General features: G+C 35.9%; 1 protein-coding gene across 1 annotated transcript in view; it reads right to left on the bottom strand.

Moving 5' to 3' along the window:
- Positions 1-12,891: 12,891 nt before the first annotated feature.
- gpd2.S (glycerol-3-phosphate dehydrogenase 2 S homeolog) overlaps positions 12,892-22,986 on the bottom strand; it is a 111,142-nt gene continuing 101,047 nt past the window's right edge. Inside the window, exons 18-19 of the mRNA XM_041577758.1 lie at positions 15,378-15,446; positions 12,892-12,978 (exon numbers count right to left, since the gene is read on the bottom strand). Of these exons, the coding sequence (XP_041433692.1) occupies positions 15,437-15,446 (10 nt within the window). The 3' untranslated portion in view covers positions 12,892-12,978; positions 15,378-15,436. The remainder of the gene's footprint in view (positions 12,979-15,377; positions 15,447-22,986) is intronic.

Here is a 22,986-nt window from a genome sequence, read left to right as displayed (position 1 = left end):
GTTGGAAATTTTTGGGGTTTTGGAAAATATCTAGTGGAGAAAATCTCTGAAAATCTCTAAAAGTCTGAATTAATTTAAAGCGCAACTCCCATTGACTACAAATCTGCAATCACACCTCCGTCCTCTACCCTCCCTTCTCAGCCGTCAGTCATACCAACTCCGCCCTCAGCCTTCTGCCCTCAGTCTTTCGCCCTCAGCCCTCCATCCTCCTCCTTCAGTCATCTGCCTTCCACCCTCATTCCTCTGCCTTCCGCCCTCAGTCCTCTTCCTTCAGTCCTCTTCCTTCCTTCAGCCCTCGCTCACCACTTTAGAAAGTTATGGATATGACTGTCTGCTGAAAAGAGAGATCTGAGGGGGGAGTGCTGAGCAGCGAGGGCGGAAGGAAGATGACTAAAAGGCAAAGGACTGAGGGTGGAAGGCAGAGGACATCGCATGAAGGAGATGTATTTCGCTGCAGGGTGTCCTAAAATGTGTTCAGTACAGGCTAGTCAGTCTCTCAACAGCTCTGACTGGGAGAGACTCAGGGAGAGTGTCTAGTATCCTGACACTAAAGATCCTATACCTGTGCAGACGCTTAATCTGTGGGAACCTGTCATACCCTTCTTAAAGCTATCTAATGTATCAGCCAGTAAAAGTGATTCAGGGAGAGAATTCCACATCTTCACTGCTGTCACTGTAAAAAAAACCCTTCCGAATATTTAGGTGGAACCTCTTTTCTTCTAATTGGAATGGGTGACTTTGTGTCAGCTGGAAAGACCTACTGGTAAATAAAACATTAGAGAGATTATTATTTGATCCCCTTATATATTTATACATAGTTATCATATCACCCCTTAAGCGCCTTTTCTCCAGCATGAACAATCCCAAACAGAAGACCATTTAGGATACCCTCATACATACTCCTGGAAGTCCACAGGATCAATTCTTTTCACTTGAATTGGAATTGCCAAACATCACCTTGTGGAGGGTAGAGTCATGATCATAAAACAGAATTATATAATTAAACAGAAAGATTTATTCTCATGGGACAGCTTAGATGGCGAAGTTCTATTCTTGATGACTGATTCAAGAAATTCAGATAAGCAAGGCAAAACAAAAAACTGTACAACAATATTAAAATAGGCGGCAGTGTTATTAAATAATTTCCTGGATTATTAGCACTTTCCTTCCTGCCAGGGAAACAAGCATATTCAAGTGCTCAAAGCAATGGAACTCTATTCTGTGCTACAGGGTGTCAAAGATCAGTGGCAGTGGTGAGCTCTAACACCCCACCATAAATTGTGTTAACATCAAGGCAATTGAAGTTAATGAGGGATTAATGGTTCGTTAAAAATTATTTTTCACATAACTACAGATAATTGGTAACATGGAAAATTATTATTAAATCAGGAGCACTTTTTTTTGTAAACAGTATGTAATTTATTGAAAATATGTAAATCAAAAACCTTCCCAGCACTGATTTAAATTGAATAAAATAACAAAAGGAAAATATTTCAATGATTTATCCCTTAAATTCCACAGTATAATTAAATGGATGCTCTTCGATGACTTTCTTTTCTGTTTGGTTGTTATAGATGAGTCTGATACCAGCATTAGGGTACGAAGTCTGAGGGTAAGACATATGTAGGTGCAAGAGAGACGTAAATACACTGTGACTAAATAAAAAGACAAGTGGAGAAGGGGGATTGAGAGAACAGAGGATTTATGCTCACAGACGGAGAGGATTACAATGTGCAACCTATTAATGCTTTTCAGTAACTGGAAAGGGCCACAATTATGTGACAGCAAGTACAATAAGGGGCAGCAACAAGAGTGGCAGACAAGAGTAAAAAAAGGAGAGCTATGGATATTTTTGTTAAACAGTTACAAAGGAACAAGAATTAAAAAGAATGTTGATTTGCCATTGTCAGACAGTCCAACAGGATTTCCATTCATTAAATAAAAAGAAATACTTGAAAAATATGAACTGTATCAGTGCCATTGATTCTTTCAGATTTATTAAATTTGTGGTTTATAACTTAATTTAAAAAAAAATGGATAAAAAAGGATATTTTAGTATTTTTATGGTTAAAGTTTTTGACGTTAATATTGTAGTGAAAGTGTCTTGATATAACAAGGTAGCAAGCCATTCCCATTCTTTGTTCTGAAAATAAAAGAAGCCTTATATTCCAGTGAAAGTGTTAGATTAAATATACAGGCTCTCATATATGTAATCCCCTTGCATAAATAAATCTAGTCATATTCTAAGCATGACCCTTAAGGTTAATGCACACGCTCACATATATGAAAACGAGATTATCTTTTTAATCAACAGTGGCCTCCATAAAAATATAAATCGACATTGACTCATGTATTCTAAAAAAAACAAGTGTATCCCGATTCACAAGGGGTTAATGTAGATTTGTTTTTTATTTTAAAATATATGTAGATATTTTATTCATGGAAATATTTCTTTTTAGTTCAGATTTTTAAGCCTTTTCTCAAATAATCAATTGAACTGCAATTTCACATTGTCATCTCTTATTCATCGTCTTATTCAATGATAATGAAAACTGTGGTAAGTCAATAGATGGTCGTGTCAATAAGGTGGCACAAGAATATTTCTCCTACAGTGGGAATTTATATGCAAAAAAAGGTAAATATTGGGAAAAAGAAGCGGCTTACAAACAATTTGTCATTCAGCTTTGGTCAGTTTGGTTTTCAGATGAAAATCATTTTCATCAATTTGAATGTAGAGACTGCAACTCATATTCTCCCCTTGATTGGAAACTTGGCTCAGTGACCATTCATCAGCTTCAAACCTCATCATGTGATTGATTTTGGTTTTCTTTAGAATATTTTGGCATTCTTGGCAGACTGAATATTTATCACCATGACTTGCACCCTAAAATTAAAGACAGAGGGGACATACCATCATTGCAATTACAAATATTTCAACCTTTAAAACGATCCTCAAATAGTTTTATTGTTTCTAATTAAATTAATTAATTAATTAATGGTGTTAATGCTGCAAGAATTGTTATAAATTGTAAACAATTTTAAACATGTTTATACATTTATAATAATCCATTTGCTATATTGGTTTCACTTGAGTCAATGGTTCTACCATTGCACAGTATAATTTAGGGCAAATATCTCCAAGGGCTTTGGGGACTTTGCTAGAGAAATCCTAAAAGCTACACAATGGACCCCCTACATGGCAGGCATGATGGACATTATGCTGCTTTAGGAAAAATGATACCTGGAACCACTGGCAATCCATTCAATATTAGGATTATTGAAAGTTCACACAATTTCCCCTTTATCTGTGTTTGTTTTATTGCTCGCACTTTAAATTATGCAACTATAATACTTATTAGTTGCAAACTGGGCCTACACTTTAAGATCTGCACCTTTGGCTAGGTCAAGGAATGGTGGATCTAATTTGCTGGGGCAAATTGGGATAAATTGCCTTGGTTGATGCATAAGGGAAAGCATGAACTCACATATGTGGTCTTTGTCTGAAGGACCTGTTTGATAATGTTAGACAGGCTGTCAGAAAGTTTCTATACATAAGTCAGATGCAGATTTACATCAGCATTTTGTGTATGTAAAATAATATTACTCCATTAAATACTGTGGGAGCTGTTGATCATCAGTATTATCCTCCTCCATAAAGGATTTGCTTATGTCTGGGTATAGTGTATGTGGCATGCTATTTTTTTAAGTCACCTGAAACTAATCTGCCCAGGTCCCTCTGAAATGATGACCCATTCTGGATGAATGTAATTCTCCTGCATAGATTTCTGTCATCTGCAAACACATGACACTTTAGAATGCATGATTGCCTTGTTGTGGTCCAGGAAGTAGCAGCTAATTTTAAAGGAACACTGGACCAGTTTTTTAAAAAAAATAATCAGTGGCTTTGAGCAACATGGTTCCTCAATAGTACTAACATAGCACTGCTTCATTGTAGCACTGGGATCCTAAACTGAAACTGTCCTAGGTGCTGGCTGCTAGGCATTTGCATGTTCTTCCCATGACTAAGTAGGTTTCCTCCTAGTACTCTGGTTTCCTCCCACACTCCAAAAATATCAGCTGGTTAATTTTGACAAATGACCCTTATGAAAATGACCCTTTGAATGTGATCTTAGATTGTGCATCTTAGTTAATGAGTTAACATTTGAGTTTATAATACAAGTATGACTTTGATTAAAATATAAATCAAACATATGTCCAGATGGACCCATGTTTTTTGTTCCTAACCTTATTTAAAGCAATGGCATTTCACTAAGAACAATGTATAGAGTAGAATGATTCGCATTCTGAAAGTAAATGAATACATGGAATTATTCATTATTAATAACAATAGATTTAACAATTGTGCAAATGTTTGTGTGTGCATGAAGGTGTGTGTGTGTACAATTTGTGCATGTGTTTGTACAAATTCATCTAAATGTGTGTGTAAATGGATATCTCTAGAAGTCAATGTGTATGTATGAAGGTGCCTATAGCAGCCTGTGTGTATGTGCTACATGAGTACATGTGTGTGAGTGTGTGGGCTGGTAGCGCTCAGGCATGCGTTGGTGCATTTGGGAATTTGTTTTGGCTTTTGCAGCAAGCAAACAATTAATGCTACTTTAGTCTAATTACTTTAAAGCCATCCCTTCTCTGTTAGGTACCTTGGACGTTGTATATGACTTTGCTGAAGTATGTGACTTTGCTGTGTGAATGACAGGCATCTGGTGCGGCAATAACAATCTTTATTCCCATATCTGCCAGCAGCTCGGGGAGAGAGGGAGCACTGCGAACGATATCTACCCACTCACCATTTAACGTGCACCATTCTTACTGATCATACAGATGGCATGGCAGTCCCAGATTTCATTTGAGTTAATCTAATCCCTCCACTGCTCTGACTAGAAAGGAGGGCATTAGCAGCCATATGTCAACCACATTTGTCAGATTATTCATTACAATTAATTGCTGTTCTCACTTAAGGCCTTTAAGGCTGTGAATTGCTCTGAATTCTATTGCAAACACAAAATTATGAGTAAAAGACTTTAGCCCTGTCATTCAAATTTCACGCTGACCTTTATAGGCTTTTGGCTTTTCCATGGGTGCTTGGCTGAAAGCTTTCTAATTGGAGTTGCATTTTCCTCCGCACTACAGGTAAGCTGTCTGACTAGGCAATAGATATGACCAGCAAGACAAGAGGGAAAAAGTTTCCGTTCCCTGCAGACAATATTTAACTGTCAACGAACAATACATTTCCCAGAGTAATGAAATGAACTAGATGTCATAATGACCCACTATACTAATTAAGCCTCCTTAATGCTATACCTTTCCAAGATGTTCTGTCTTAGACTTTTTTTAATGGAATTCCTTCTGCAGACTTTTCTTCATTGCAGCTCTTTTCCTCTGCACTTTCTTATTTAAACAGTATTAGAAATTATCATTTCAAATTAAGTGAATTAACACCCCGCTGCCCCAAAAGTAATCATTCCAAATTAAAGACGTTATCTAGATTCTATTTAACACATTTCCTTTTGCTTTATAAAATAACATACTGCATTTAAAAAAGAAGTCTTGCTTAATGGAGACAATTGACTTTCCATAAAACTCTCTAATGCCGTTCAGATTCATGAGGATGATAGAATGAGAATATCAACCATCTTGCTCTTATCTAGCGTAAAGAGAGTAGAAGCAGGTGTACATAGAGAAAGAGGTATTCCCAGTAAAGGATCTTTCTGCAATAAATAAACTACAGCCCTGTTCTACCCCTGTACGCTACTGTCCTGCACTGCTCAAACACACTTTACTCAGTTGTTGCTGGACTACAAATCCCAGCATTCTTTTACATATTATCAAGTTTAAGGCCTGCTGGGAAATGTAGTCCAGCAATATTAGGGTTATATTCTTAAAGAAATATTGCTCAATAAAATGTTTCCCCAGCTCCCTAGGGTCCATGGCTGCATTAAAATGCAAAATAATCTTCCAATGAGAATTCCAGCTGATCTGTTTAAATCTGGCTCCGTGTTCTTTATTACTGCAACTGGAGTTGGAAGCTTTAAGCACAGTTTCCAACAACTAAACAAGTTTTTTCTTCCTCCCCATGACTGATTCTAGTGTGATATAATGACCCCAAATGGCACAATAATCTCTGTAAATTGAATAAGATGGATGCATTCCCGTGCATCTGTAATTACTCCTTTTGTTTTTCGTGTGTAAATACGTATTTCATATATCTATAGAGAGCAAAGGGGCATAGTGGGACAGCTTTACGGTAGTGTCCCTAAGAATATATCCTAGACAAGAACATATCCTAGACATAAGAACATATTCCCTTAAGAACATATCCTAGACAACAACTCTCATTATGGTTTCACCCTTGACAATCTTCTGGGAATTGTAGTTCAACAACATTTAGGTAAGCCAAATTATAACTATATTTGGTTATCATATCATCTGGCACTGATGCGAAAAACAGTCACATTACCTCCTGTTTTAATCTGAAGTTAGATATCAATTGTGACATTTGGAGCAGATTTATCAAAGGTCGAGGTAAATTTTCGAATGAAAAAAAAAAATCGACTTTCGAGCTATTTTTTATGTAGTTTGACTAGGGAATAGTCGATTCGAATTAGAAAAAAATTCAAAAATTCGAATATCGAAATTTATCATGTGCTGTCTCTTTAAAAAATTGACCATTCGCCATCTAAAACCTGCCAAATTGCTGTAGCCAATGGGGGACCTCCTATGTTTGGAGTCAATTGGTGGTCTTTGAAAAATCTACGTTTTTTTGGGGGAAAACTTTGAATCGAATTTGATAGAATGGGCTATTCCTTCGATTCGTATGATTCTAATTCAGCTGAATACGGACCTACTCGATCAAAAACTGACCTATTCGACAAATTTCGGTTGGTCTTTAAGAATTCGAATTTCAAGTTTTTTCAATATGAAATTTGACCCTTGATAAATATGCCCCTTGATGAGTTGTTTGCAAAAGTTTGCTTCTTTGTGTGAAAGAGTCCATTTGCATGAATATACAAATGTAAAGTTCAGTTTTTGTGCAGCCAGCTTAATTTGAGTGGATGTTTCAATTATAATTCTCATTGCTATGTGTACATGTAGATGTTTTTGATTCATTCGATTCTCTAGCATCTATAGCTGGTTATACATATAATAACTGCACAATATACCTGTAATGCATCCTATTTCCATCCTGTGACCAGGGCCGCCATTAGGGGGGAGAGTTGTAGGGGGCCCCGAGGGTAAGGGGGCCCGGCCACGCCACATTTCGGGAAGGCATGGACGTTTAAGGGGCCCTAGCCACCAATTTTCTTATAATGTGGGGGGGGGCCCTGGCCACAAATTTTTTTTATGGGGGGCCCTGACCACCAATATCTTTTTATTTTTTATTAACATGTGGGAACCCTAGCCACCAATATTTTTTTGTTTTTTACTGTGTGGTGGGGGCGGACCTGCAGGTGGGGCTTGCGGTGGGCGCAGCCCAGGGGGCCCAGGAAATTTTGTCGTATGGGGCCCTGAAATTTCTGGTGTCGGTCCTGCCTGTGACACCCAGGACACATAACTTTTTCACCCTAACTAAACTTGGGGCTGGGTGACAAATTCATTTGAAATAGTTAAGTATGTCTCATTATATTGGCACTGTAAAGGTTAAAGCTTGTCAGACAGACTGTAAATTCCAGAATAGGAAAGTAGAGTCACGTGACTAAAAAAGACAAGTGATCAAACATTTCCTCATTACACTTCAATATTGGTGCCTCTAAAGGTCACTATTGCTGAACATAATCACACAAAATGAAAATGGCAAACTTTATATATCATTGGGGTAGTAAATAGCTTTTATGTTTTTCTGGTGCCTGAACAATGATCAAACCCATTTATAACTTTCTGGCCATCTAGAAAAATACAGCTTGAACAAAGTCAATTCAAAATGTGACTAATAACAGGAAATGTTTTATGTATATATACACAAATGCCATAAATAACCTGTAAAATATATAGTGAATAAAGTACCCCCTCTTGTAAAATATAAGGATATTATTAGTTACCAAGGAGTTTCATGACCATATAAAAACACGAGGCCGAAGGCCGAGTGTTTTTATACAGGTCATGGAACTCCGAGGTAACTTCTAATATCCTCATATTTTACAACTGGGGGTACTTTATTTATTATAATACACAAATTTTAGTGAGTCATGTGACAGACATGACATCACTACTCACTGTTTATAACTGATGACATCACTACTCACCGTTTATAAGGATATAATTTACAGGATATTCATGGCTTTTGTGTATTATATCCCTATAATAGTACCTAGTGATGTCATTATTTAGAAACTAAGCTGGGATATCACTAAAACCTGTCCATAAAGAGACACCTTTTCCTAACTTCCTAAAAAAGGAACCCCCTTTTGATTTAAAATACTCATTTGCACAGAAACCCTTATTGATGTGCATATTCATGGTGATATCCTCAGTCTCCAATTAGTCAGGAAAATTTGCCTATAAGAAACTCTTTTCAATATTGGTTAACTTTTCAATTGTCATTGAAGTATCACTCAAATTTTTTGAGATTTATTATACCCCGAGGATAGAAAAAATCTGAATCTGAAAATCTGGCATCTCAGACCGGCAGAAGTTGTATATAAGTCAGTGGGAGAGGCCCCTATCCTATTTGGAAGTTTCTGTGGTCTGCACTGGAATTAGCGAAATCTTGGGCAAAAATCTGAAAAATTAAAAAAACGTTTTACATTCTTCAAAATGGCCCTTGTGTTTAAATTCTGAAAAATTCCATCCTCCTCCATCTTAGAATTTATCATGGATTCTTAGGCCATCCCAATTCTCAGATCTTAATTGCTAGAAGAATATTACATAAAATACTTATAAAATATATAGGGATTTCCAGAATTACCATTACTAAAAATAATTAACAATGTTCACGTTTTTATAAATAATGAATAACCCTTTTTTGTAAAGCAGACTTAGTTTGCTCTCTCTTCTAGCTTTTGTACTAAAATTTGCAATTTTTTTCTTGATAAATTTGAAATGGTTGTAAGCCTCGGAACTTCTAAAATCCAAGACCAGCACACTTCATACAGTTCAGAACACTTTTTCATTGTTAATCTTTATGGAATTCCTTTTGTAGCCTGTCTTCCAACTTCATCTCTCCGTTTAGAGCAACTCCCTCAAGGCTTCATACTTGACCTTCAAGAGTTGCTTCGCTTGCTTCAGTCCTAAGTTAGTTGCTGTTAAAGCTCCTGCTGCATTAGTTTCTACAACTGTGTACTGATAAATCTTTTGTTAAAGTTGTTGTAACAAAGACATAGAAGAAGATTCATTCAATTTCATGAGCTAGGTTTCCATATAAAAGTGTTGCAGACCTTCAACTGGTCTTTCTTTCCCAAACTTTGAAAACCACAAGAATAGAATTTGGGTTGTTTAGGTGTCTTAAACTACAGCAGTTCTCATAATAAAGGCAACTTTTAGCTCTTAATAACAAAATAAACAAAAGTTCCTAAGATCTTTACACTAGTTTTGTGACTGTAAGGTTCAAATGGGAATATAATGAAGATCTATAGTAGTTCCCACCATGGAGGGGCAATGGGGTATAGAAAGAGGTATGTTTTTTGATATGAAAATAATTATAGTGCTTCTACTGTATTTCATGGTAACCACAAGATGCCTGGAGCCTTATCAAATGCATATATTCTACAGAGAAGCATAAATACAAACAGATTGGATGGACAGTAATAAGTTCAGGAGTGCCAAGTACCAATAACAAAATAACTTTCAATACCTGCGGATTTATTTTAACCTGAATTTATTTCGATTTATAGTTAACATCAGTTCTTTATGCATGCCACACATAATCTCTATGGGTCTAAGGAATTGTATTCTAAAGTGCTCCATGGCCAACTCCTTTTTAATATTATATTATAGATGCATTATTAGCTTTTTAAAAATCCATAAATATCATGTGCCCTATAGCCTTCTGAGTCTGCCCCCTGTCCTCCCATTGTGCACGGTGGGGCTATTACAGCAATAAAGTCTTGATCTCTTCCTTATTTCCTGGGTATTGAAATCATGTTACCTGTTCAAGTCACATGACTTATAGGATGCCCACGCTATTAACATATTCAGTAGCCAAACAAACCTTGTAGGTCTTGTTTGCACATCAGAAAGGAGACGGGGTGCAATAATAACCAAAAAGTTTTATTGTGCGGAGTACAAAATCAAACTTTTCAGGGGCCTCCCACGCCCTTTGTCAGTGATCTGATGAAGGGGGCGGGAGGCCCCTGAAACATTTGATTTTTTACTCCACGCAATAAAAATTTTTGGAGTTACTCTGGGTACACAGCATACAATTTTGGAGGCGCGTCTTCTTTTTTCCGTGTTCTGCTTCTGAATTCTGCTCATGCCTAGTCACGTGATTGGAAGAGGACAGCACTAACAAGGAACTTTAGAAAGTATTTCTACTTACTGTGAGTGTACTGAATCCTACTAACAATATGTGCAGCAGAACTTGATTTAGAACTAAAAGTAAAAAGAGTGCATTGTGACACAAGTACCAATAATGAATGGGGTTTGATGCACAACCCACGGTGGGGAAAAATACACTTTTGGCTGTAAGTGACCCCCTATTTCTTGGAATAAAATTTTGAATGCTTTTCTATTTATGAAAGTGGCCTATAGAGGGAGATGTAGAGAAGCCATAACTTATCTTTTCTTCCCAGCAGCTATCTGCAATATACATGTGCTTCTGACAGGCTGCCGTAATGCATGCGTTTTAGTTTTTATCAGAAGGGATGAGATGAGACATTTATATCTCAATTGTCTATAACAGGAAAGGTTTGACATAGCTAACATTTAAACACATTGCCAAAGTGGCTGCTGTGAAAGAGTTCACATAGTCAGTATTACACTAATCCTATAGATCAAATCCTAACACCACCTGCTTTTTTACATTCAAGGGCTTGGAAGACTTGCAAAAACTGCACGCTAATTAGATTACAATCACTCATTTCTGATATCTTAATCTCCGTCATCAGTCCCTCATCAAGCGCATGATTTGATTCCCTACCCAAGTCTCTCTGTTTTGTGCTTTTGTTCACTGAATCAGTTCACCGGTGTATGGATTACTTGTGCAGCAAATTTATTTCAAATATCAGGGTTGCAGGCTGAGTAAAAAAAGGCTTATTGATTTTGGTGCCACAAAAGTCCTATTTGTATTCTAAATTTTAGCCATCTTCCCTTTACCAGTGTAAGGCACTACAGCTCTTCAGTCTGCAATGGTCCAGAATATTCCAACACAGACATGAGGCAGGAGGGAGAGTTTTGGCCACAAGGTGTGCGCTAGGCCCCTCTGAAATCCTTTTGTAAGGGGGCCTGGCACTATCTAGGTATGCCACTGACCATAAGTTTAGTGTGAAAATTAGTGTGCTATTGTGGATGCAATTTACTTAAAATACAGAATTTTTTACCACAATTTCCAGTGTCAGTGTAGTTGAGTGCAGATTTGCATCTACTGCCTCAAAAACCAGGGCCAGGGTGGGAGTAACTCCAGGTTTTCCCAGCAGCAATAGTCCCCCTTGCACAACATTTCAGTCATTTACAACTGTAAGTGCAGTGTAAAAAAAGACATTTTGGAAGCAACATTTTTTTTACCCATGATACAGTGTCTTTCACACTATCCAAGCATTACTGCAGCCAAGTACAGAGATTTGTTGGATGCCATTTGCTCTTATGTTTTTACACAAATCGAGTGCAAACCGAGTTGTTTTGAGAAAGCATTATAAAAATGTCAATTATATCTGATTTACTGGTGTGAACAAATCCCCCTGTGGGAACCCTGGAGCTATTACCAGGTTCAGGGTGGCAGTAGCACCAGGTTTTCCCAGAATCATTTCAAGCAATTGTGCACTGTTCATCAGAAGTCAGTATGGACTCAATGGGTAGCCATATGGAAGTGCAAGAAGCTGCTTGGATGCAAGTAATGTACCTTAATGAATCCCTGTAATATCTGCTCTCCATTGTGTCTGTATTGGAGCACCTGCAGTTGTATCACTATAAATTTGTGTTTACTTTTCACTAAGCCCACAACATGTTTTTTTTAGGATTCATGTAAAGATTAACAGAAGGTTTGATGTTATCAATGGACAGTGCTAGAACCTTGGTTATCATGAAATGCATTGCAGTACAAGAAATAACACAGGCTATAATGAAATAAGACTGGATTTTGGATACTAAAGTCTGTTCATCAAACGGACCTTACTCCAAAGGAGGGACCCTCTGTCTCAAAAGTGTTTGTTTTTTTCAATTAAGAATTAAAAATATTTACATCACTACATTCAAAGTATTCATAAAAAAACAACATTTTAACATTCCTTTTATCATTTATTTTGAGAGGAAAATGGCGATGACAATCAAGGCAAAGGTTGTTTAATGATCACTGAACCTTTCTAAATCCAACCTTGTTAGCAGACATGCAGTTCTCATTATTACCTTTTTTAACTGTGGCTCTACATCTGATAGAATACACTAACATGCATTGCTTAGCTGCATAGATTCCTGCATGCTCTCTGTTTTATCTTATGACCATTCTAATAATAGGAGTTTCATTCCCATTGTTATTTCTGACTCTTCTCACTTCGGTCTTCCAGCGAGATTTTCCTATTACATAGAAATGTTTGCATTTTACCAAACATTTATTAAACTAAAATAATAAAATAACATAATACAAACATCTGATACCAGCACTTCTGATTATTCACTATTAAATCATTCCTGTGATTGGCTGTTCTCACATAAGGTGGGAATGATGTGCATAGAAGAGCCATGATTCAGCAGACATGGAAGCAAAATGAATGGAGAAGACATCATTTCCAAGAGAAGGCAGGAACATTTGCTTGTAGGCAGGAATGTTTCATTGGTAGCAATATACAGGCACAATATTGGCACAAGGGAGGCCTGGAAGCAAATGAACAATATGTCACAGAATCATAGAGATGGTTAAATAATAATTTGTGATATGACTGTTGGTGGCCATATTTCCACTAGCCAGTTTTTATAGTTTTACAACAAGAATTCCCAAGTGCCTAACCATATACAGAGGCACCCAGCTAAATGTATTATTACTAATGAGCTCACTTATTTCCTGCTGATCTGGCCTCTGAGACGTATTAAAGGGGGAAATCTCCAGCAACAAAAAAGCAGTGGGTGTGGGTTTTATGTTATTCTAAGCAGGGACACTATTGTGGTCATTTACCAAAACCCAGGGCAGAAGTGCAAAAGCCCTATGTGATCCAAGAGTGCACCTCTAGCGCTCATGCATGGAGCAGGTGTGACCTGGTTTTGACTGTGCTCTGCATGGATGAGTAGGTAACAAAAAATGGAGAACAATTCATCTATGGAAGATGGCAAAAAATAGAGCTTAGCCCCTTTTTTACAGTGTAAACTCTGCCTGCCTGTTGGTACTTTCTCCAACATTAGGGAATAATTTGTAATTTAAATTTTTCCGGAGTGAAGACATTTGCCTATGCTATGTACGATTTAGTGACATTCCCTGTGCACCCAGCAGCAGGAGAATAAACAAATGTCATCTTATTCATTATAAGCAGCAGGCCTGCCTTTTAAAATATGATTTCTTACCATAAATGAAAGCAATTGTTGGAAAGTAGTAAACTTCATGAGCCTGGTTATTCCTTTCATTTAAAGTGTACCTTAAAATTGGATGCTTGTCTCGGAATTTGCTGGTCATAATTCTACATACTTTTTATATTTAAATTTATAACTGGAAAATGTGATTGATATGGTTCTTGTTTGTGGTTTTATTACAGTTTGTGTTTTTTTATTTGCTGTATATAGAATGTATAGAGGATGCTGTTCCATTAAGACTCTTCCCCTTTTTTGTTTCTTATTTTCTAGTGTTTTTTTCCTAGTGGTTATTTTCACTTTAAATACCTTCATTCTGTTACACAGATACTGCCTATAACTAATGGCCCTAGTACTTCTCGTGGGTCTAAGTAAATAACCCCTTATTTTTATGTTTAACTGTTTTTGTAGCCTTAAGACTTGATGACCCACATTACAAAATACCCCTAATCTGTACCAAGAAAAGGGAAAAAGTTTCTCCCAAGGTCATATGTACAATAGTGTCATCAAAGGAATCAATGGAACCCAAGGGCTCAGGGTTGATTTGGCACTGATTGTAAAGATAGCAATAGCGCTCAGAATTTCGGCTCTTAAAGTTACCAGGACCAGCTTTTTGCCACCTCTGGTAACTTGTGGGCTGTTACATAGTTAAATTGGGTTGAAAAAAGACAAAGTCCATCAAGTTCAACCCCTCCAAATGAAAACCCAGCATCCATACATACACCCATCCCTACTTTTAATTAAATTCTATCTACCCATACCTATACTAACTATAGAGCTTAGTATCACAATAGCCTTCGATATTATGTCTGTCCAAAAAATCATCCAAGCCATTCTTAAAGGCATTAACTGAATCAGCCATCACAACATCACCCGGCAGTGCATTCCACAACCTCACTGTCCTGACTGTGAAGAACCCCCTACGTTGCTTCAAATGAAAGTTCTTTTCTTCTAGTCTAAAGGGGTGGCCTCTGGTACGGTGATCCACTTTATGAGTAAAAAGGTCCCCTGCTATTTGTCTATAATGTCCTCTAATGTACTTGTAAAGTGTAATCATGTCCCCTACAAGCGCCTTTTTTCCAGAGAAAACAACCCCAACCTTGACAGTCTACCCTCATAATTTAAGTCTTCTGTCCCTCTAACCAATTTAGTTGCACGTCTCTGCACTCTCTCCAGCTCATTTATATCCCTCTTAAGGACTGGAATCCAAAACTGCACTGCATACTCCAGGTGAGGCCTCACCAGGGACCTATAAAGAGGCATAATTATGTTTTCATCCCTTGAGTTAATGCCCTTTTTTATGCAAGACAGAACTTTATTTGCTTTAGTAGCCACAGAATGACACTGCCCAGAATTAGACAACGTGTTATCTACAAAGACCCCTAGATCCTTCTCATTTAAGAAAACTCCCAACACACTGCCATTTAGTGTATAACTTGCACTAAATGTTGCTGCCTAAGACAAGTTTCTCAACTCAACTCATGGCAGCAGCACCCCTGCATGCGATAGAAACCATAAAATATAATCAGGGAGGCATATATCACACCCAAAGCCTGGAATTAAGACAGTCCTGGATAGTAACTGCATATGCTAAACATGTGCACATTTAACTAAATGAATGTATTTTGTAGCATTCTTTCTAGATTCATATAACTATTTGAATTTTAAACTACCTTTTTGTTTAAAGGAGACAAAACATGTAATGTCCTACCTACCTCTTCATCTGTGATGCTGTGTCTTAAACATCAAAATCAACATCTTATCTTCAAACGATTTATTTTTTCCTGTAGGAAAAGGGAAAGATCGCTCAGCACTAAAAATGTAAAAAGGGCGTATGGATTTCTATGTTTTGGTCAAGTTGCTTGTAAAAAATATGTGGACTTTAAAAACATAAATCTCCATTTGAAATTGATTGAAAAACCTCAGAATTACTCATTAATCACAACAGTCTCATTAATTCCCAAAACAAATCCTGAAAAATCCAGTTGTTCTATTAATTCATTTAACTGAAAAAAATGAAAAATAAAATAGCTTGAATTCTGTTAAAAAACACCTTTCGTTGACTTATTTTGAAGCTGACCATTTTTCAGCTGTCAAACTTTTTCATTCAAATGTTTTTAAGATTTTTTTCAATTGCCAATGTCAACGTTTTGGATGAGAAAGTCTGAGTTAAAAAAAACATTCAATAAATGTTGCTGCATTTGTTTTGAATCACTTGAAAAAAGCAATCTCAGATTTGTAGAAATAGGCCCCCAAGAGTAAACTGTTGTTACGTGACCCCATAGTAGCATAAATTAATTTCATGCTTTCTAAAACAATATGCCAGTTAAGTTAATGAAAAACAAACAAGCATTCTCATTCTCATTCAACAAATTTTTTCCCCCGATCAGTCACTATTAATGATGAACAACATTTTTTCACCAGACTTAGATTCACAACGTAATTTTTCCCTTTGTAGTGATGGGCGAATTTGCGAAACGGTGCCTTTTTGACGTTTTTGACGCCGGTGTCCGTTTTTTTAAATGCTGGTGCACGATTTTTACGCTGGTGTAGAATTTGTGCCATCAAATTTTTGTGGCCATTTTGCGAATTAATTTGCCGGCGGCGAATCGCGCAAATTCACCGCGAATTTGCACTTGCCTAATAAATTCGCCCATCGCTAACCATCTGCACATTTATTTGGGAAAAATTTGGTGTGAAAAATTTTACCGCAACATAATGCATTTGGACAGAATAAAAAAGTCGGCCATAAAAATCGTTTTTGTTGCCTATTTTTGCAGTTTCGTAAATTTTTTTGCAGTTTTGCGAAGACCGAATCACTAGTTACTTTTGCTAATTTGATAATTATATAAGCCCTATTTTGTAATAAAGCCAACCCATGCCCTTTTAAATAAATAATTACGATAAAAATGAAATCCTTTATTAAGCTGTATATGTATATGAGGGGCTTGCGATATTTGTGCAGCTGCAATCCATTTGCATTAGAAACTCTAACTGATATATTGCGAAGGCACAGTCAAATTGGTTAAACAGTTGAGTTTAGGAACTTCAAGTAACAATTACTTACAAACAGAACTATCAGTGAAAAACAATCAACATGACCTATAGGTAACTTTTAAAGGCCTATTAATCATGCTGGTGATATTGCCCATAGCAACCAATCAGATCTTTTGCTTTCTAACTTGTAGGTGACTGTTGAAATTTAATTGCTAATTGGTTGCTATGGACAACATCACAGGTGGTGTTTTTCTCTAATGTTTTACACATCATGATAAATAAGCCCCTTAATGTACACTGGTATTTTGAAGAGTAGTATTTTTAGTGTCAGTATCACTTTAAGAGTTTGGATTTGGTTTGGCCAAATCTTATTCCAGCAAATAGTGTTTAGACTAAATTCCAAACCTAAACCTGAATTCTGTGCATCAAGGCACAGATTGACACCACTAAACATTTCCTATTCTACACCTTTACCTATACAAAACCTACGTATAATGAGTTATTGCATTTTTAATATTATAGATTTGTTGCAATTTATAACAGATGTTCTGCTTCTTTTATTAGAATTTCTTCAGTTTTCCCCCTCATGTTTGCTTGCAAATACCGTAGAAGGAAATGAAATTAAGTTTGACAATATCATCATAATATCATGATTTTAAGAATAAATGCAGTATGTATTTACTGTATATCATGTTTCTGTAAGAAATTGCTCTTTTACAGTATTTCACATTCTGCCTTTATAAAAAGGCAATTATAATAAAGAATTTGCAGGTATTCATGTTGTGCATATTGGTAAATGTTTTTTTTTAATAAAACGTTATTCTAAGGCAAATTCAGTTTAAAAACCACAATATGCAATAAATAGGAAAATAAACTTTCTGTCTACTGTTCTAAATCTATAAATGGATCCATGGGTTTAAGTAGCTTTTAAAAAAACAGTTACCGGTGAAACCCCGCAGAGTTCAAAAGGTGTCTGTGCCTTGTTTGAAATTGGGCTTTTTAAGTAGCGCTATTGTAGAAAGCTTTTTTCTGCTATATAATTCATTGGTTCTGAAAAGGAAAATTGCACATTTTTTCACTGGATTAGCAGGCAATAGCTAGTCAGCAAGCAAGCAGAAGAATTTCACATGGTCTAAAACCATTTCATTTCCATCCTCAAACTCATTGCTGACTGTCATTCACTAAAAAATAATTATACGTGTTTTTCTGCAAAGATATTGCCAGTTGTACATTTTTATGCTTGTGTTTCGCTCAACGACAAACCATTCTGAATATTGGTAAAGTTAGCAAATATATTATGCTTGCATTTTATTCAAATTATTCCAGCTCCTTTGTACTAATAAAACCACAGATAAAAGTAACCTCAGTTTGTGTATTTATTATAGATTATTCCAAATATACTTCCTGCAGTTGTCTTATCTTTGTGGTCTTCATGTTGTATGGATGAATTGAAGGTGGGGCTAATTATTGAGCCTTTTTGGATGCAGTTCACTTCTGACATAAAGAAGGAATCGATGATCAGATTTAACACTACATACTTTGTATCACAACTGAGCTCCTCCAACTTGATAAAATAAGAGAAAAATCCCACCCCAACAACTCATACAATTGAGCAGGTAAATGTATTGTCGAATGCAATTTTTTTCTCCATCGCCAGCATTTTTATGAAAAAAATTGAATCAGAAGCATTTGATTTTTTTTATATTCAAAAATAAAATATAATCACAATAAAAACGTCATTTTTCCATTCACTTTTACAAAGTCAACTATTAAAAAAAAACATGAAAAATAAAATTGCTTAAATGTTAAAAATACTCCCCCAATTGCTTGAAGCTCACCAGGCTTTTGCAGACTTTTAATACAAATCTTTTTATTTTTTTCAGATTAAAAGGATGCTCAACCTTCAAAATGCATTTCAAATGCATTTACAGGTGTTTTCTAGTGTACGGACATGTGTTTTTGTGCATCCAAAATGTTATTCTCAGTTATATTTAGAGCACTTCAAATGTGTACAACTACAACATGTTTTGTTTCAAAACCTCAAAACAAAATGTTACTGGCTTAAAACCATGGGTACAACTAAACAGAATAAAAGGAAAACAATGTGCTTACATACAATGAAACCTCAATACAAATGCATGTAAAAGAGTGTATGAGACCTTAGTCCAAAGCCATTTTATATCTTCTTATATTCCTAATATATATAATAAAATGAACATTTAAACAGAATATTTTCTACGAGCATGTAGCTGTTCGCACTTTCACTCTACCCAAATTGTTATAACTAGCAAGACATCATTTGTTTGAAACACACTTTAATTATACTACACGCTTTATATCCCGTCCCTTAGACCCTCATTAATTTTTCAGAGAAATGATTAGCATTTAAAGGCAAACAAGGTGTACTTTGTTAGTGGGACATGACCTTGCTGTCATTGAATTAAATCCATGATTAATGATCGTTAGTAGCAAAGAGCTAAAAGTTTGAGAGATAATGAATAGATTAGGAAGAAAAAAATGAATAATAAAAGAAGATAAGAATCACAGCTGCTACAGGAAAGATAATTTTTGATCATTCACGCAATCAACAGTTTCATAAATGATAGCATTTTGTCTTTCCCAAACCCACAATGACACTGTACAATAGTTTATCACAAAATACAGAATTTTCTAGTAGCGTGTGTTCTCCCGGCACATATGTAAAACCATTTAACCAGAATGACAATGTCTGAATTAATTTTCTTTTTTTTTTTATTAATGTGAAATTTCCCTTGGGCACCATATTGAAATATAATTCTCATTCGGGACACCCAATCTTTCCTTGTCTTTATTTGGCTATGACAGTGACGAGAATAGGGAATTAGCGTCATTTTTAGACTTTTTTCCCCGTTACAGTGCTTTGCTTTCAAAGACATGCGATACGATTCACACAATGAGCTGTAATTGACAGGCTATTGTAAACTGTCACGAGTTGTCAAGATATGCATGCCCAGTGCTTCCCACCGATAAAACCAGAAACTGGCAGATGCAGCAAATCCTTACTTTGAGGTTTTCCAGCATTAACAAATGACATAATTTGATTATAATTCTTTTATTACTAGTTGTTTCATCTCAATTTAAAGGCTGGGCTGCTAATTTTTATGTTTTTTTATATAATTATCCATACTAAAAGCCAAGCCAAAGGAGCATTCCTGTTTTCCTCAGAACTGAAAACTGTCTCTCAGCCTGCAGTTAATATTTAAGGGCAACCTATTATACACTATACCTACATTTTGCAATGGTTTATAACTTCATTTACTAATTGGCCCTAATCTGAATCCATAAAGATTAATACACATTACTGAAGGTACACATATTGGGGTAGACATTGGCTGACTACTATGTCAGAAGTGTAATTGACTATATGTTAGTCCAAAATCACCCTCACCCCAGTCATAGTGCAGTACACAATTTTCAAACTGGTTAAATTCAACATCCAGTTTGTCAGCCCAGTTGAAATGGAACCCAAGTCATTGAAGCCTTAATCTTTAGGTCAATGGGGCTGGTCCCATTTTTGAGGTCTGAAACTGGAGAAGCGGGCTGATTAAGTCAAAATTTGGAGTCATGATATATTTGTTGACCCTGAAAGGGTGACTTTTAAGGCAATGTATTTATATATTTATAAAGAGGAACACAGTAAGCCAGTTAAACCTCTGTTCATAGTGCAAATTTTCATAGCCACAATTCTGCCCCAATTTTAGTTGCTAGCAATTGTAAATGAGCCCGTCTGTCTAGAAGAAATCCATATATAGATATAGATATATATATATATATATATATATATATATATATATATATATCACATCACATCTATAAGCAATCGAGAAGGAGATAAAAGGGGTATTAAATGATTGGTGGTAAAACCAAATTATTTTCCACTAGGGGATGAGTGCCTTGTAATGCAAGAGAGAATAATATGTGAAGGTCATTCACTTATTTATGGAAACAAATTAAATTATATCACAAATAAGTTTCTTCAGAGCAGAAAACCGCTAGGTAATTTATTCGCAAATGACTGTTATAAAATTCTCACACTCTACAAATCAAATTACACTACATCACACAAAGCTCCCAGCTATGGGCTCAGCTGATTAACGTCAAAACAAATGATTTGCATTGAAAGTTGGATCCTCTCGGATTGTTTCAAACCTACAGACATTTTCTTAGCTCGTCAGATGCCTCAGAACAAATGCATTTAACATGTAGCTTGGAGAAGACTTGGACAGAACTATAGAACTGGTCAGAGGTTCAGCAGACCGAGCATAATTAACAGTAGCTAAGGGGATGTAATCACTGTCGCTCTACTATAAGATGCCCAAATGATTCTGGACTACAACTTCGAAATTATTAAGGTTTAAACCATGTTGGGAGCTGAAATACAGAAGGTTTATGGATGGGCCATTAAAGCAATCCTGTCTGGAAGCAGACAAGGAAGATTAATCAATGTGTTGAGCAAGCGGTTCCTCCATGATGCAGAACTTTCCAGTGTTAAGAATTTGAAAATGGAGTGACATAACATTTATAATGAGTCAATATGTAGTAAAGTATAGACAAATTATTAAAACACTGTGTCGACTTTTAAAAGACGGGTGCTTCACCAGGAAGCCTGGTTTGGGTTAGCTTTAATGTTAAGTATTATGCAATTTCATTTCATTTCTCGTGACAGTCAATAAACCTGCAAGAAAGTTGAACCACAAGCAGGAAACGCCACAAATGCAAATATATTTTGTCAACAGAAAAGTACCCCTTTGGACAATGACAGGTTAGTAGCAGGATATCTGATAATGGCAGAGATAGAAAAGGTGATGATTAAATGGCAATATGTTTGGTGGCCTGGATTTCATTAGGCAGGTTATGAAAGTTTAAACATATTTCTGGGAGTTTTAGGGCCATGTTGTTATAACAGTTTTGCTCTATTTTTAGCCATTTGTGTGATCAGAAGTGCTGTAGTAGGAAAAAAATAGAAAAAAATTGAAATTCCCATGATTCCACGCTCCTGCAGCAAGACCAAGACAGTAGCGGTTTTTGGAAAAACTATTTTAGCGATCAGGTACTCGCTTGTTCTTTAAACTGCAAATCTTAGTTCTCCCAAGAGATTTGCTTATCCCCCTAGTTACAATTGTATCTTTGCCTATCTTAAAATGTTACTAATGTATCTAAGTGCAGCTGCTCAGCGTCCTGGGCTCTCTGCACGAGATTATAGAGAAACTATTTCAGTAAGAAATTTCCAGGTTGTGGGCTAAGCTGTCAAATTTGGGACTGTCCCGCAGAAAACAGGACAGTTGGGAGGTATACACATAAAATAGCTTATTGAAGTTATTTAATGAAACTGGAAGCTTCAGATAATTTGGTTGAACTGGTAATTGCTAACAGTTTTATCAACCCAATGATCCTATAAAAAGTCCAGCTCAACAGCAGTCATGGGGTTAATATGATTTTTTTTTTTTTTTAAAGTAAATTTTATTTAACATAATTGGGATGTATGCTAGAATAAAAAAAACATAGTTCATAAATTAGAATTTTAAGATATGAATATCAATAATAATGCATTTATAAATAATAATAATAACAATATAATAATAATACATGAACATATGCATAATAAAACTGATAAACATGAATATCCTGTAAAATAAATATTAGTATAATAAAATATTATAAATATTTTTAAAAAATGTATTCATTCATTCAGTTAACTGAAAACTTTCTTTTTTAAAGGGGTGACAATTTTCTTTTCAGGTATGCTCAATAAATTATAATTTAACAAATTATAAAGGGTCTTTGTGCTTTTAATGCCTATGTTTAAACGACTGACATTTTTGTTCTTATCTATATTTTTCTTTACATTAGGTATCCTCCACCATTTCTCCTATTCAGTGTGGCTATTTGAGTCAGTCACCAGTACCCCTGCTTGACCCTCTCTTTCCCAAAATGGTACATTACACAAAGCAACCACTGGCTAGAGTAGTACTTTTAGTGCTTTTCTGGATGTTGCTGTGTCTTGAAACCTTTTTAGGTAGTTATTTTGCAACTATCAGAATTTGTGCTTCAGTTTAAAGCTTAAAGGTGCATATATTTTTTACTATAACACAGAGTGAAGTGAAGTGATTAAAGGCATAAAAAGACACTGCTGTAACAGCAAGGGTCTCTGTTGAAGGGTACAAAAGCATTTCGCACAAAATAATTGCTTGAAAATTGTTGTCTTTGCTTAAAACCTGCAGCAAGTAAAAACTGAACAGAGCAGAGAAAATTGCCATCCTTGTGAGAAAAGTGAAATCTTATTCCCTT

The sequence above is a fragment of the Xenopus laevis genome, chromosome 9_10S, assembly GCF_017654675.1.
Source record: "Xenopus laevis strain J_2021 chromosome 9_10S, Xenopus_laevis_v10.1, whole genome shotgun sequence".
In the NCBI taxonomy this organism is placed as follows: Eukaryota; Metazoa; Chordata; class Amphibia; order Anura; family Pipidae; genus Xenopus; species Xenopus laevis.
The sequence above is the reverse complement of the archived record's forward strand: the minus strand, read 5'-3'. Positions and strand labels throughout refer to the sequence as shown.